Here is a 15,845-nt window from a genome sequence, read left to right on the forward strand (position 1 = left end):
CCGAGTGTTATGAGGGATTGACTTCCAAATAAGCATACATAAAATAGCAGACCGAATTGCTTATTTCTACATCATTGATTGACAGGGCTTGTAGCAAACACTAGATAGTCTTTCCTGGAAAATGGGGAAAACCTTGCATTTCACTGTTAGGCCACGATACACTTACAAACAACAGATTGTTCTCTGTGGAAGTACCAGAGGATAAACAAATGCAAAGAACTAAACATGAAGGATCCATCCAAGCTCTAGGGACTGGATGTTTATTATTGTTCATTTCCACTCCTGAACTTATTTTTTTAAAAAGCACTTAAGCACGTCTTGAACACTACTTTTTTTAAAAAGCAAAATAGTGTGTATTAATTCTAATATATCACACACCTTGCAGGGTTGAAGTCAGGCAGTAAGGCAAAAGGATATAAATACTGCAAACATTACAGCACCGGGGTGAGAAAACACACAATTCATATTTATTCTTCTTACCCATGAAAGCAGTTTGCAAGTTTTCAGTTGAAGCAAAGGGGGATGCGGCTGACCATTGTTCTCTCTATCTAGCTCCATCTAACTAAAGCCCCCTAAGCAAATCCGAACAAACTGAGATGTGCAACGGAGAAGCCCCTCTTAACTTAAGTCAGCCCCTTCATGGCCCTAGGCAGGCGTGCAAATCCTGTCGGGGCAGTTTAAAACCCACGGAACTTCGAAACACAATAACGGCCCTTTATGTAACAGATAAGTATTGTGGGGGAAAAAAAAGGTGGCCGTTTCTATTCCCCAACCTCCTGCCGAGGTCCACACAGAGGGCGGGCAGCGCCTGGTGCTCTCCCCTCTGGACTCCAGGTTGACTTCCCTGACTTTTGGGAGCGAGGTTATAGGGGTGACTTCGGGACTCGGAAAACAGCCGCTCCCCGCAACTCCAGTCCCAGCTCCAGTCCAGGCAACCCTGCGGCTCCCTTGCCTCTGTCTGTCTTCTCCTCCACCCCCATTTGCGGGAAGAGCGGCAGTCTCCTCACTCGCCCTCGGCCAGGCAGCTCGGTCTCCCGCGGCTTCTTCTGCCGGGTTGCACCTGCCCTACCAACTCAGTGTCCCATTCGGCTTCTCTCGATCTCTCTCTCTCTTTGCCTGCCCCGAGTTCCGCGCCCTTCACCCCACGCTGCTTCAACCGCCCTGACTCCGCTTCCCAGAGGCGCGATCGCGCCGAGTTCTAAGCCAGGGCCTTACCTGAGCGCGCCTCTTCCAATGGCTGCTCACCTGAAGGCCCGCTCCACCCAATCAGCTCGCGGCTCGTCCCTCTTGCCTGCTATCCTTGAGTGAAAGAATCCAGCTTCTCTTGGGAAAGTTACCTGTAGGCGCCTTCAGCTTTTGTTGCTTGGCTGCTCGGTGCCCTAAACCGCGGGGGGAGGGAGTGCAAAAGAAAAAAAGGCCAGCCAGTCTTCTTCCCACATGCGAGGGGCGGGGAGAAGGGGGCTTTACCTGTCCCACTCCTACCTCTGCGGCTGGCTGAGGGAGAAGTAGAGGGGGGAAAGAAAAGCAGAATTACCAGTAGCTCTGGTTCTGCCGTCCCGGGAGCTCGCTCGCTCTCACACGCGAGCGCACACACACACACACACACCTTTACCTGCACAGACTTGAAAGTCCAGTTTCACCAGAGAGACTGAGGCATCTGGAAAAGGGGAGAGAGTTCATTGGATCAAACATGTCACAAGAGACGGACAAGTAAGTGATCGCAGCCAGCTTGCTACTTTTGCTGCTCCTGAACGGATCAACTGGTTGGTTGTGTTTTCTTTCCCTTAAAGAAAAAAAAACCAAAACAAAACACGATCTCGGTGGTGGACGCACTGCGATTACATTTCCTCCTTTATACAAGGAATACAGGGGTTAAATAGAACCCACAGGAGAGCTATTGAATTCCACTAACTTCCCCAATCTCTTTTCCAATCCCCCGCTCTTTTTTTTTAAAAAGAAATAATTGGCTCTGGATTCTCTGTGTAACTTTCCCAAACTTTGGGGAGAGTTTTACTTCTGCGCTATAGAACTGGAGGACCAATGCCTTCCATGTCCTTCAGGGCCTAGATATGAAACGCGATTCTTGGCTTTTGTATGTGAATGCAACAAAAGAGCTTTTATATTGGATCAGAAACGGCCATCTTCTTCCCGTTTTCTTGGCACTTCTGCATGTGTATTTTGGGATAGAAAGATGTAAAAGATGGAGTTTAGGAATTCTTTATTTCAAACCGGGGGGGGGAATAAGATGGTGAGGAGCGGGGGCATGGGCAAAGGGACGGATTAAAAACACCCTGATTCTAGAATTAGAAAATAAGCATATTGTAGAAGGGGCCATGCAGAGAAGAGGAATATGGGGACCCCCCCTCCCACTAAGAGGAAGTGATTTTAGGTAAAAATATTATTTTGTTTTTCCACTAGGTTGTATGTACACGTGGCATAAAATATTCCACTCCATGATAAAATATGAATTTCACTTCCTTAAATCCTCAAATAAGAGTAAAATCAAAATGCACTTTATTAAAGATGTCAAAATTCTTTGAAAAACTCTAGGTTGTACATAGAGGTATCTTGAAATAAGCAATAAAGCCTACTGTTTAAGAATGTTCATAATAAACCAAATAACACTAGATTTTTTTTTATTTTTGAAGTTCTAACATGCCAACCCTAAAGTACATTGTGATTCTGGGATTGTTGTGTGTGCAGACATAATACTCTATTCTACCGTGGCCTCTCTTGTATTCCTTTCCCCATTTTCAAATGTGTGCAAGGTGGAAGTTAGACAATCTTGCCCGGGCTTCATCTCCCCCTCCCAGCACCTCCCTATGACTGCCTCTTCCTCATGTCAGTTGTTACTGGCTCCTTCTGAGCTTCCTGGTAGCTGCAGATCCTACCAGTGCTAAAGGGAGAAGGCCAGGATCTTGCAGTGGGCTGGGTCTTAAGATCAGGAATAACAGATTGTATCTTGAACTTACTTCTGAGCCTGTGCAGCGCATTGTTACCATGCACAAGAAGATCATCTCTAGCACTGGGACAAAACTCCTGTTGTGGAGTTTCTGTCCTGGGCTACAGGTGAGGAAAAGGGAAAGACGAAAGAAGAGGGAGGGAAGCAGAAAGCAACAGGATTCAGTTTAGCAGGGAAAAAAAACTTGACGAATTCTTAATGTGAAATAGCTGGATGTTGAAAAAGGACTGACTCTCTTGAAAGTTGAGAGTGGAATACACAAAGTTCCGTAATTAGAAAATGACTAATACAGCAGTGATGTATTGGTCTCTCCCCCACCCTCACACTGTCCATTGGGAAGAAATTTATCTTTTCATGGTCAGTGCAAGAGGGCCAGATTATTCAAAATAAGGTGGCCTTTCCATGGAGTCTTTTGGAACTTCTTTTAATGCATAACAACTCTCCAGATTGTGTGCAAAGAGCTATGATGATTTTGATTTGATAAAACAAGATGAAAAGGTTTTAATCCTTTACATCACCTCCTGGAACTTTTAGAAGGTGGTTTTGTTCCATGTAGCACCTTATTCATTATTAAAGTAGGTGTGCCCATTCAAGTCTGGTATGAAGGACAATGGTTCAAAATACAGATTTTGATCGGTATCTGAGATGTTACGTACATGCCTGGGTTAGTCAAAGTGTCTTGAAAAGCATAGGCTGTTCTAATCCTTTGAGTAGAAGTGAAGAAAATGTATGTTTTTTTTCTTTTCTTTTTGTTTTTTAATGTTTTATTTCTGTGGCTAAAGTAGTCAACCAGATTTTGGTTTAATGCCAAAATTAATTTGTGTAACATTCAGGCTACATTCCTATGAACATTTTACTTAATATCCTGAATTTATTGGACCTGTTTTCCAATAAATGGTTTTAGGATTACTCTGCAAGACATATGTGATAGGTAAGGCACTGTCATTTATTTCATGCAATATTTTATACAAAGTTTTAAAAATATTATTGTTTTAATTTTTATTTACATAGTTGCATTAAACCATCTAGTACTTAAATTATTTGCATATGAAAGTAAGATTCCTTACAAAACTAACCAATTAATTCACAATACCCTTTTTGCTGTGCACATTATCCTTCAAAATTATATGGCTGCTACTAATTTTGAATTATTTTTCCACCAATGGCAACAATTTTTATTCCTTTTTATGTGGAGGAAGTTAGACTGAAAGACTTCTAATGAACCTTCAGCTTTTATTCTCAGAAGCAGTTGGAGATGGGAGAATGGGGAAACTTGGCAAAGGTGTAGACATTTCTAGATTTGAATCTGTAATAGATCATAGAGACACTTATCGAGAGACAGCTACTTTAATCCCACATTGGATGCAGCAGCAACTTTTCTAATCTGATGTCCATCTCTTGTTTCCATTTGAAAGGGTCTTTCAAATGTTTCTAGCTGTGTATATATTTTATCTGTCATATCACCTTTTCTTTAATTACTTAAAGTCATATGCACAGTTATCTCCATTCATTTTTTACATTTGTAACAATTCTTTGAGGTTATATCTGACTCAAAGTCAGCCAATGACCTGGGATTTAGAATTTGGATCTTTCCAATCCTAATTCAACCCTCTAATTATACAACCATAGTTCGTTTGGCTAAGAACCTTGAGAAACAGGGAATGGTCTGCATTTCAAGAAGATTGTGCATTAAAAAAAACTATTTTTCTGAACGTAATGCAGTTTTATTTTGTGAAAACTAATTTTTCTCCTTGTCAGTAAAAGTATTGCCCTTCTGGAAAGTTAAACACAATAGGCTATTAGAAATGAGGAGGATATAGAACCCATTTCATGCAATGCTCTCTGTGAATATGGATAGAGGCAGTTGAGTACATATCACTAAATTCACATACTACAGAGAGCAGGGAGTAATATGTTCTTGGGTTGATGTGATGTATGAAAGGAGTGGAGGGTAAGACTGTAAGCCACAGTTTGAAACTAGGATTATTTTTTTTACTAACTGCTATTTTCTTTGGAAGATATCAAAATAAGGATGGCTGGTTGGTTGGTTTCTGTGCCCCATTCAGGTTTCCAATCAATGCAAGGCAAAACCAGTTAAGAATGAAGTTATCATTGGCTAAACGAGCCATAATTATTTTGCTTATGTGTAAAGTTTTTAGCATGTTCAGTAAGCAGTGGATAAAAATATTACAACTTGTTCTACTTTAAGCAGCCTTTGAAAAATATCCGGAAACTTCAATTGATGCAAAATTCAGCAACAAAACAGGTCACTGGTGACAATACTAGGATCATATGTCTAAATTGGGCAACTGTATATGTTTTCAATTGTTTTGTGGACACAATTTAATGTGCTGATTTAAGCCTGAAATAGCTAAGGCATAATTCTGTCATTATAAACTTCTTCAGATCTGCAGGCAAGGTCCTCTTAAAAATGCCTTTGTGTTCAGAATCCCGTTTATTGGGTGTTTCTGAGAAGGCTTCCTAATTGTGTAGTTCAATCTCTAGGAACTGGTGTTTGATTCCCAGTCTCTGTCTTTTGGAGATGGATTTAATACTCGTCATGGAAACTAGACGTTTTCATTTCCCTTAGATTGATTCCAATATTTATTTGTGCCATTTAATTATGTTCAAAGGTTTATGTACTTCTGATAGCCATTTTGAGATGGAAAATTGAACGAGAGAGAGAGAAATGTAAAAACAATGAGCAAAGAGCTATAGCATAGTATAATTATTGTATTATATTTGTATCTTGTTTTTGTTGTTGTTAGATCACTCAAGGAACTATTACAGCAATAAAATGTTAACATAATATTATAAAAATTACAGCAATAAAATGTTAACATAATATTATAAAAATTGAATAATAGCCCTAACAGACCTATATACTGTTCCACAATGCTTTACAGCACTCTGTAAGTGGTTTATAGAGCCAGAATATTGCCCCCAACAATCTGGGTCCTCATTTTACTGATCTCAGAAGGATGGAAGGATGGATGAAGCCAGTCAAAATCAAATTCCTGGCATTGGGCAGTCAGCTGCAATACTGCATTCTAACCACAGCACCACCTCCTTAAAGTACCATGTAGAGTCAGGATGAGCCACCTATGTCCTATAGGGTGGATGTGACCTGTTCTTTGAAATCGACTTGCCTGTGGTCATCCAAATATGTATATTTACCCAGCCTGCAAGAGAGAAAGCACTTAGCGCTTCCTTGGGTGACCATCTTGGTAACAGTTTTACCGGATGCTTCAACATGGCCAGAACAACAATTTGGAAATGATACTAGTGGTACCATGGACTCTGCACCATACATAGAAAAAAGTTGCCAACCCCTGATAATAAAGCAATTTGAAGTAGATTAAACTAAAAAGAACTGTTTAAAGCAATTTTTGATGCCTTTCCCAAAAAACAGAAAGTGTGGAAGCTGAGTGTGATCCTTAAGTATAATCTCAGTTTGAGAAAAATGTAAGAGAAGATCTTCTCCTTTGGGCCTAACACACAGACTTCAAAAAGCAGGGACATCTTTAAAAAGCTACTTCTACTTCTGGACAAGTTCATATAAAGCCAGGAAATCCCTCAAGTAGATATAGTTTTTTTAAAGGCTAAATACAGATGTAATTATGATAGTCAACCAATTTATGTAGGCAAGACAATGTAAATGCAACCATGCAATGATGGAAATTACAAGATTTCTCTTTTCTGTTTGCCCATCACTACATCCTGATGTAAGTTAGACATATACATATAAATAACTGAATTAAGATGTGCATTACAAGTCATTTTAGGAGTCCTTCATCGCATAGTCAAACTGAAGACCCTTCAACTACCATGAGTATTCTTAGAGTTTTACTTAAAATGGCAGTTTTTTTTCTCCTAGGAGAACTTACATCAATTCTTGACAGCTTCATCCCATTAGCATTTCCTTGACTGTTAAATTTCTCTTTACTGCACCTGCATGACAATTCCTGAAGGAATTTCTTATCTTAGTCCGCTATAAAGATTGGTAACATGGTTGCACTTAGTTCACTATAAAAATGAGTTCGTGGTTGCACTTAATCTTTTAGTGAGTCAGGAATGGTATGAAACCGATAGGGACTCATCACCCAAGGGGACAGGAATGGGATTTCCAATTTTAAATGGAAAAGCCTGTGGTGCCTTTGAAACCATAATAGGCATCAACAAATGAGAGAGAGAGAGGGAGAGATGCAATTGATTATTTTTACAAATATAGAACTGATGATTAAGTGAAAATAATTGCAGTAAAGTTGTATTTCTGATTTACCTCCCATATTGCTACATTTCAGGAGGCCAGAATAATAAACCATCTAGTTTACTAGTGTTTGATTCCTTTTTAAATCTATTATTTTGAAACTATATTCTTCATAACATATTGCATTTCTCATCATTATTCTGATTTAAAAGTGGCACACAAATATTGTAAAAATGCAAGATCAAGCAAACTTCTCTGCATTCCTAGCAACCCATACAACTCCAGGCATTTATATGTTAGTAAAGAGAAACGGCACCTTAAGGTCTTTTAGGTTTGGAAATGCCCTTAAAGTAGAATCCCTTTCATTTAAACAGGATATTAGCTCATTTGCTGGAGCCAGGTTTAGATCTCAAAATTTGTAAAAGGAATTCAGGTGAGACAAGTTTCACAGAGAAGGTCTCCAATCAAGCAGATATAATCAAAATAGCTTCAGGGGAAAAAACCAAGTTTTCTTCTCAAGATCATGATAGCATAGGAACTCTTTGTTAAGTTTTGGATGAATTCTCCATGTACACTAAACTTTTTGCTTGAAAAATTAAGAGGCATGTGCAGTGCAGTGATCTTAGGTTTGTGTGTGTGTTGTAATAAATAAGTACATCACAAAGAAATATGACAGAAAATATTTAGTGGGAATACATATAACGGGAAGCCACCAAAACATAATCCATTTCAAAATATTAACCATCAATGCACCCTAGCAAGTTGGATAATCCAGTTTCCCATTCATAACAAACAAGCATCACTGTGCCAAATTAAGATGACTTAATTAAATCAAGACGGTTAAAAAAATGTTTGCATATTTCCCATGTGTTGACTCTTTGTGTCCTTTTACTTTGGGAGAAAAACATCAGGAAGAGACTGTCAACAATTATCCTTGCAGGGAATTATAGGAGTATTTGTCCAATGGCACACTTGGTATATGAAACTGTCACTATAATTCTGTACATGATTATTCAGAAATGATTTTGCTGTGCTGAGTCTTGCATGTTAAGCCTAAATGCATGGACTTGATATAGTCATCTCGCTATGGATTTGTTATAATGGATTAAAAAACTGGGATTGAAAATTTATAAATAAATATTTCTTTTCCTTTTTCATCTCTCTCTCTTCTGTTGTCTATAGAAAGTGAGTTAATAAGTTGCTCAAGGCAGAGATTTATTTCCTTTTGGTGTTCAATAACAAATTTTACAAGTCCCATTAATTAGCAAATATGAATTACTGTAAAATCTGAAAGACATTTTTGCCCTTTTGTATTTTAAAAGAGAATATAGCTATTGGAAATATTGACCTAAATCTATCTGTGAAATTCTGTCCTGTGCAGGATAAGGAGAGAAATTATTTTTGCATTCAGACTTTTTTATGCTACTCTTCTCCTAACCCATGGTAGGACTATTTTATAATATACAACTCCCAGTTACGGGCATGAGCTGACATGAAAATGAGGTGCTTTGATGTTAGGATCCATCCTCCAAAAGGGAAGAGGAGGAAGAAAGGAAGGAAGGAAATTATTATCTACACTATAAGTAAATAGAAATATGATACTGGCTATATCTCAAAGTAGTTACTAGGATTTAAAACAATGAAGAAGTTATGAAAATACGCTTAAAATTTTATATCTGTGATTCACCAAATAGAAACATAATTACCGTATTTTCCGGTGTATAAGACGACTGGGCGTATAAGACGGCCCCCTACATTTCCTGTTAAATTATAGGGTTTGGGCTGTACTCGCCGTATAAGACTACCCCTCTTCCAACGCACACCAAATAAAAATTAAAAAACATCAGATTTGATTTTAATATGGTAATTTTAATTCAAATGCTTATGACATGCATGTGCTTAGTAGGAAAATTGTCACTTATAAACATAAGGCTGTTTGTCATCAAACATGTAAACATAAAACAGTGCAAGTGGATTAAACTATAATAATAATAATAATAATAATAATAATAATAATAATAATAATAATAATAATAATAATAATAATAATAATAAGAAGAAGAAGAAGAAGAAGAAGAAGAAGAAGAAGAAGAAGAAGTTGGAGGGGACCTTGGAGGTCATCTAGTCCAACCCCCTGCTAAGGCAGGAAACCCTATACCATTTCAGACAAATGGCTGTCCAGTCTCTTCTTAAAAACTTCCAGTGTTGGAGCATTCACCACTTCTGGAGACAGGTTGTTCCACTGGTTAATTGTTCTAACTGTCAGGAAGTTTCTCCTTAGTTCTAGGTTTATTTATTTATTTATTTATTTAGTTATATTTATATACCGCCCTATTCCCTGAGGACTCAGGGCGGTTTACAGGGAATTAAAAATCCAAAATACAAAAATTAAGAACCAAATTAAAAAATATTAAATTGACCCTGTAGTCGATTAAAAAGAACCCCAAATTAAAATTTCTCCTCAGTCTGGGCCCGAGAGCTCGAAGAGCCAGGTCTTCAGGCCCCGGCGGAATGATCGGAGGTCGGGGGCAGTTCTCAGCTCCACCGGCAGCTGGTTCCAGAGGGCAGGCGCTCCCACCGAGAAGGATGTTCAGCCTACTTAGATGCCATTCAAGTCAATAAAACTTCCATACTTTGTGATGCTATTAAATTCCTGAGGATGTCCAGCCTATTACAAGCATAAAAAATGTTGCTGCCTGATTGACTTCTAATTTAATCTTTTCTCCCTCTGTTTCATCATTTCCTGAATCTAATCTCCATCTTGTTTTCTGCAGCACTTTTAGTATTCTCCTTGGTACCCAGGAGTCTTTTGGCTGTCGTTCCTATCACTGTAGTTCCTATCACTAAAAAAGGAAAACTCTGGTAGTTGTTTTTCACCTTCATTTCCCAGCTTGACCTTCTGGGGCCCGAGAGGATTCTTAAAGAATAATGGCAAGAGGCAAATATTCTGATCACGCTCACCATCTTCAGAAAAGAGAAGGGGGAAATGAGATCTCTCTTGCTTCCTAAGGTAGAATGAGATAAGAATTGAGCTGGGGTTACACAGCGTATGATGCACTGATTGCATGCAACCTGACACCATTGCCTTTGTGTAAAACATTCAGAATGGTTTTTTTAATGGAGGCGGTAGAAGAGATTAAGGAGCAAGATGGATACTTGCAAATGCTTACAACACCATTTTACATCTTACAACTGCTGAAAGTCTATAGCCAAGCTTATCTTTTGAAAGCATCCCTCAACTCAAAGCCTAATGGAGCCTTTGGACCAACAGAATTTGTTCATCCCTGGAAACAGAGTCGGTGCATAATTTGGTGGATTGCTTGATTTCATTAATGAAGATTATGACAATGGTGGTAAACGTTTCTGAGGATTACCATGCCAATAAGAAAGTTTGGGAATTTGCCACCTGGCTTCTGGCAATTTTTCAGACTCAGCATGAGAAATTTTGGCTTCTCATAGTTTTAAGGGAAGAAAACTCAAATACTGTATTATAATATAAAAATACTTTTAACCTGTCTAATTAAAAAGAAATCTGAACCTGGTCCTAAAACCATTTAAAAAAATGTAAGTGCCTAGTTTCATCCATCTTGTCATACACCTGTCTCCTTAAATTAGTATTCCACCCAGTTGTTGCATGTCTGTGTATAAAAGGGGACACAAAAAAAGTTCTTAAGTTCATCAGCTAAATGATTCATAACCCAGTGTAAAAGGGAAACAGTGTTTCAGAGGGTGGATGCCTGGCACATGTAGATCTTTCAGTGATTGACACATTCTGATTGAGATAAAATAATGATACTATGAATCAGGACTGAGCAACCTGCACACTGCATAGGGTTTTGACACATATTTTTGTGTTTATATCATGTTTATATTTATCTAACCATGTATATGTTCCCCTTGAAGTCAGTCCATGGCATAAAACATTTTGCATTGAAATATAAGAATATGATAGTGTGTCCCAACATAAATAAATAAACTCAGAGATTATTTTTAATTTGAATGTTTTAATCTATTTGTTAAACGTTTGTCCCTTTTCTCCTTTTTTAAAGGAGGCATAGTGTCTTTTCTCCTATTTTTCCCACAAGTCTGTGAGATTGGGTAGGTTAAGAATGACTGGCCCAAGATCATCTAGCAAACTTTCTTTCCAACTCATAAACTTAAACTGCCATGCCACATTGGTTCTCTTACAGCCACTGTTGTTGAGAGATCTTGTCATATCCTAAACTGATGCTACACTTGTGCGATAGTCCAGACAGGAAGCACACCCAGAAGAACTAACTCTACTTTACTGTAAGTTTGTAAGTTAGCAGTAAGCCCTCCTGGTGGCTAAGTTCCCTATTATCTAACCATTACATTGGCTACAGTTGTTTCTGTCTCCCAAGGTTATTCATATATATATACATACATACATACATACAGTACATACATACATACATACATACATACATACATACATACATACACAATTGCAGTATGTAACCTATTCATCTGTATACCATGTGTCCATTTGGAGATGGAGGGGATCTTCTCCAGGCAAAGTTAATTTAAGATGGACTGCCAAATGCAAAAACAAGTGAATGATTATTTTTCTCCCCCCTTCACAGACAAAAGTTGATCTGACTGAGAACTGAATCCCACTTCCTATTGGGGATAAGATAACAACACTCTTTGCCTTAAAAAACACTAGATGAGCTCTGGGAGATGGTGGAAAAACAGCATGGCTTTCTTATTTACCCTCTTGCTATTCTGACCTTCTGCAAGGTTTCATGATGGGACCATCATGAAAGAGAGAGAGAGAGAGAGAGAGTCCTGCATTGCAAGTCTGCTAATGGGAAACCATGGAAATTTTCCAAGATAAAGTACTACATGTTATTTGGCTTAAGTAGAAATTTCCCTATTGAGAAATCTGGAAGGTGGCCTTTCTTTGAAATGAGCTTCATTTCTTTTCTCAGGACAATTTGTTTATTTGACACACAGCCTAGTGCTCTCTGATGGGTGCTTTGTTACTCTACACCAGTGATGGCAATCCTTTCAGAGACCGAGTGCCCAAACTGCAACCCAAAACACACTTATGTATTGTTGGGTGCTGAGTGGGTGCCGGGTGGGCGTGGCCCATTGGGTCGGCGTGGCCCATTGGGTGGGCATGGCCCATTGGGTGGGCATGGCCCATTGGGTGGGCATGGCTGCAGTGGTAACAGCAGACTGGGTGGGACTAAAAAATTCAATCAATCCCAACTTTACGAGATCTTTTTTTCCCCCCCGCGAGAAGTTGAAATTGATTGAGTGATTGAACCTTTTTTTTGCACACAGCAGTGGAGGCCTAAAGCGAAAAGATTTTAAGAAACCCAGCCGAAGGCATAGGACTGGGGTGACAGCACGGGTGCCCACAGAGAGGGCTCTGTGTGCCACCTGTGGCACGTGTGCCGTAGGTTCACCACCACAGCTCTACACCTATAAGAATGAAACTGATAAATGCATGACCCCATTTGTGGGTTTTTTTTTTCAAAGTTAAAATCCTCCTATTGACGTATTCCTTCTTGAGACATCAAATATAGCCTTTCCTAGACTGGCATTACCCAGATGTGTTGAAACCAAAACTCCAGAATTCTCAGCCAGCGAGGTCTCTACCAGTCCTTACATGGGTATTTCAAGTCTGTTTGATTGACTACTAGTTTTCTATGAAAGGGAGTGGACTGCAGTGGAGTGGAAGAGAATTTCTGGAATTGGCACCAGTTTCTTTAGGCTCTATTTTCTGACACCCAGTGAAATTCAGTACATTTTTAAACAATACGTAGTCAGGAAGGAGTGTGTGTGTGTGTGTGTGTGTGTGTGTGTGTGTGTGTATACAGTACAGAATTTCAGGAATAAAACCCTGGATCATCAATCCTCTTCTGCATCATTCTTGGATTCCTTCTGCTCTTGGTCTCTTGGCAGATGTCTCACAAATTTTCTGTTGTATTGCCCCCAAGAAATTACTCCTGTCTTTTGTGCTTCATCTGACTTTGACTGCTTCAAGGTTGCTTAATGCATAGATTGTATCTACCTTCTGGGTCATTCTCAATTAGCTGGCTTCATCAAAGCCAGTGAACCCTTGCCTTGGGGGAAGGTCAGGGTTAGGTTGAGGCTAGCTACATCAAGATAACTAGATGAAGATCCCCCCCTCCCCCAAACACACTATAGAGCAAGCAAACTCTGCCTGAAGGTGAAAGAGAAGATAAATAACATTTTCTGCATTTGGCAGAGAAATTGAAACTTGCAGTTCAAGAGTTCTATTTAAAATATAATCATTAGGTTCTCCCCCATATTTTTATCATTGCTTCCCAGGCCTTATCTTCCTCCCTCATATTTCTTCTGCCATTCATTCTTTGAAAATGGCACCTGTAAAAATTATTTCAGCCAAGTGTTCAGATAAGCAGCAATAAATTTTACTTTCAAATAATCCAGGGTGGCCCTTTTATATTTGGTATAATGCAGTAGTAATAGAGAAAAAATATCCAAACAAATGCAAGAAGCTCTTGCTTTCTACGGGGAGCTGCTATGCCATTTAGTGTGTTTCTTGCAATACTAGGTAAAAAGGTAAAGGTTCCCCCGCACATGTGTGTTAGTCGTTTCCAACTCTAGGAGCCGGTGCTCATCTCCGTTTCAAAGCTGAAGAGCCAGCGCTTGTCCGAGGACATCTCCGTGGTCATGTGGCCGGCATGACTAGACGCCAAAGGCGCATGAAACGCTGTTACCTTCCCACCGGAGTGGTCCCTATTTTTCTACTCACATTTTTTACGTGCTTTCGAACTGCTAGTCTTGCAATACTAAATACTAACAACTAACTGTCCCTATTCTGACAACCCAAGATCTATATCACTCAAATTGATCTTTGTAACTGAGGTAAAACTGGAGTGGAGTGGAGCACTGTTTGGCAGCTCTAGGGCACCCTTAACATTTTGGGGGAGAGTGAGAAAAGATGGTAAAAGTAGTGGATTAATGTTTATGGAGATTCTCAGACATCCTGTCATAGTTGTCACAAGGGCGTTTTTTCAAAATGCAACTGGATTTTCATACAAGAAGCTTCTTTTCTGAGAAGAAAAACATCTTCAAGGAAAAACAAAGTCCGATTGCCTTTTGAAAAAGTACCTTTGAGTAATGGATTAATGGAGCTTTGGCAAAAATATGGGTGACATCAGGATTTCTTTGGGGTTCTTTTTTCCTGGTTTTGCTGGGGAAATTGCTTTTTAAAATCCGTGTATGGGTTTTAAGTGTTTCCTGGGTCAACTGGTGAGAAAGTAGATCTTTGATTTTAGACGTTTGGGGGCTGTATACAGTATATTGCTCATACACTTAGATTACTTTCTTGTGATATAAATGAAAGCAGATATTTGTAGTGTTCTAATACAGTACGCGGTGTATTAGACACGGTGGCTCAGTGGGTTAAGACGCTGAGCTTGTCGATCAGAAGGTCGGCAGTTTGGCAGGTCGAATCCCGAGTGCCGCGTAACAGAGTGAGCGCCTGTTACTTGTCCCAGCTTCCGCCAACCTAGCAGTTCGAAAGCACGTAAAAATGCAAGTAGAAAAATAGGGACCACTACGGTGGGAAGGTAACAGCGTTCCGTGCGCCTTTGGCGTCTAGTCATGCCGGCCACATGACCACGGAGACGTCCTCGGACAAGCGCTGGCTCTTCGGCTTTGAAACGGAGATGAGCACCGGCCCCTAGAGTCGGAAACGACTAGCACGCATGTGCGGGGGAACCTTTACCTTTACCTTAATACAAAAAATGATATTTGATTTAATTTCCCATTTTAACCATTTAATCCCTGGTAGGAAGATATTTAAACATGGAACAGAACTATGTTGAATCAACAATATTAATATATTTATTTGTGAAGTCCTGGAAATCCATAATTGATTTTTATGTTGGCAATATAAAAAGCTTTGCATGGAGAATATGGGTGTAGAATTTGTCCTTGAAATTTAGGTACATAGCTAAAGCTCCTTCAAAAACTATTACCAAGTAATAATTTAGATTTTAGATTTAGATTTTATTTAATTTGTATACCGCCCTTCTCCCTAGGGACTCAGGGCGGTTCACAGGGCATATATAAATTACGATACAAAAGTTAAAATAAGATTAAACCAATGCCCAGTTAAAAAACAATAATACAATGCTAAGAACAACAATTTTAAAAGCCCATATTCCCCCATCAGGCCAGACCAGCTAATTCAAATAGGTGGGTCTTCAGGTCGCGACGGAAGGTTCGGAGGTCTGATGTCATCCGGAGCTCCACCGGCAGTTGATTCCATAGTGCCGGAGCGCCCACAGAGAAGGCCCTCCCCCTGGGGGCCGCCAGTCGGCATTCCCTTACCGGAGGCACCCTGAGGAGGCCCTCTCTGTGGGAACGCACAGGGCGGAGGGGAGTTGACGCCGGCAGCAGGTGGTCCCTGAGGTAACCCGGACCCATGCCATGTAAGGACTTAAAGATCATAACCAAAACCTTGAACCTCACCCGGAAGACAACTGGTAACCAATGCAGCTCGCGGAGCAAAGGTGTAACATGGGAGTACCGGGAAACTCCCAAGACAACTCTCGCGGCCGCATTCTGTACCAGTTGGAGCCTCCGAGTGGTCTTCAAGGGAAGTCCCATGTAGAGAGCATTACAGTAGTCAAGGCGAGAGGTCACGAG

General features: G+C 39.8%; 1 protein-coding gene and 1 long non-coding RNA gene across 3 annotated transcripts in view; one reads left to right on the forward strand and one right to left on the reverse strand.

The window, feature by feature from the left end:
* LOC308666004 overlaps window positions 1-1,352 on the reverse strand; it is a 9,243-nt gene extending 7,891 nt beyond the window's left edge. Inside the window, exon 1 of one of the 2 annotated variants that reach the window (XR_014026008.1) lies at window positions 1,216-1,352. This is a non-coding gene — a long non-coding RNA (uncharacterized lncRNA). Of the gene's footprint in view, window positions 1-480; window positions 1,166-1,215 lie in introns of those variants that run through there. The other variant, XR_014026009.1, reaches the window with a different exon arrangement.
* A 70-nt stretch (window positions 1,353-1,422) lies between these two features.
* GRHL2 (grainyhead like transcription factor 2) overlaps window positions 1,423-15,845 on the forward strand; it is an 86,214-nt gene continuing 71,791 nt past the window's right edge. The window contains exon 1 of the mRNA XM_081324443.1: window positions 1,423-1,710. Coding sequence (XP_081180569.1) covers window positions 1,691-1,710 — 20 coding nt within the window. The 5' untranslated portion in view covers window positions 1,423-1,690. The remainder of the gene's footprint in view (window positions 1,711-15,845) is intronic.

The sequence above is a fragment of the Vipera berus genome (genome assembly GCF_964194415.1).
Source record: "Vipera berus genome assembly, chromosome: 3".
Classification (NCBI taxonomy): Eukaryota; Metazoa; Chordata; class Lepidosauria; order Squamata; family Viperidae; genus Vipera; species Vipera berus.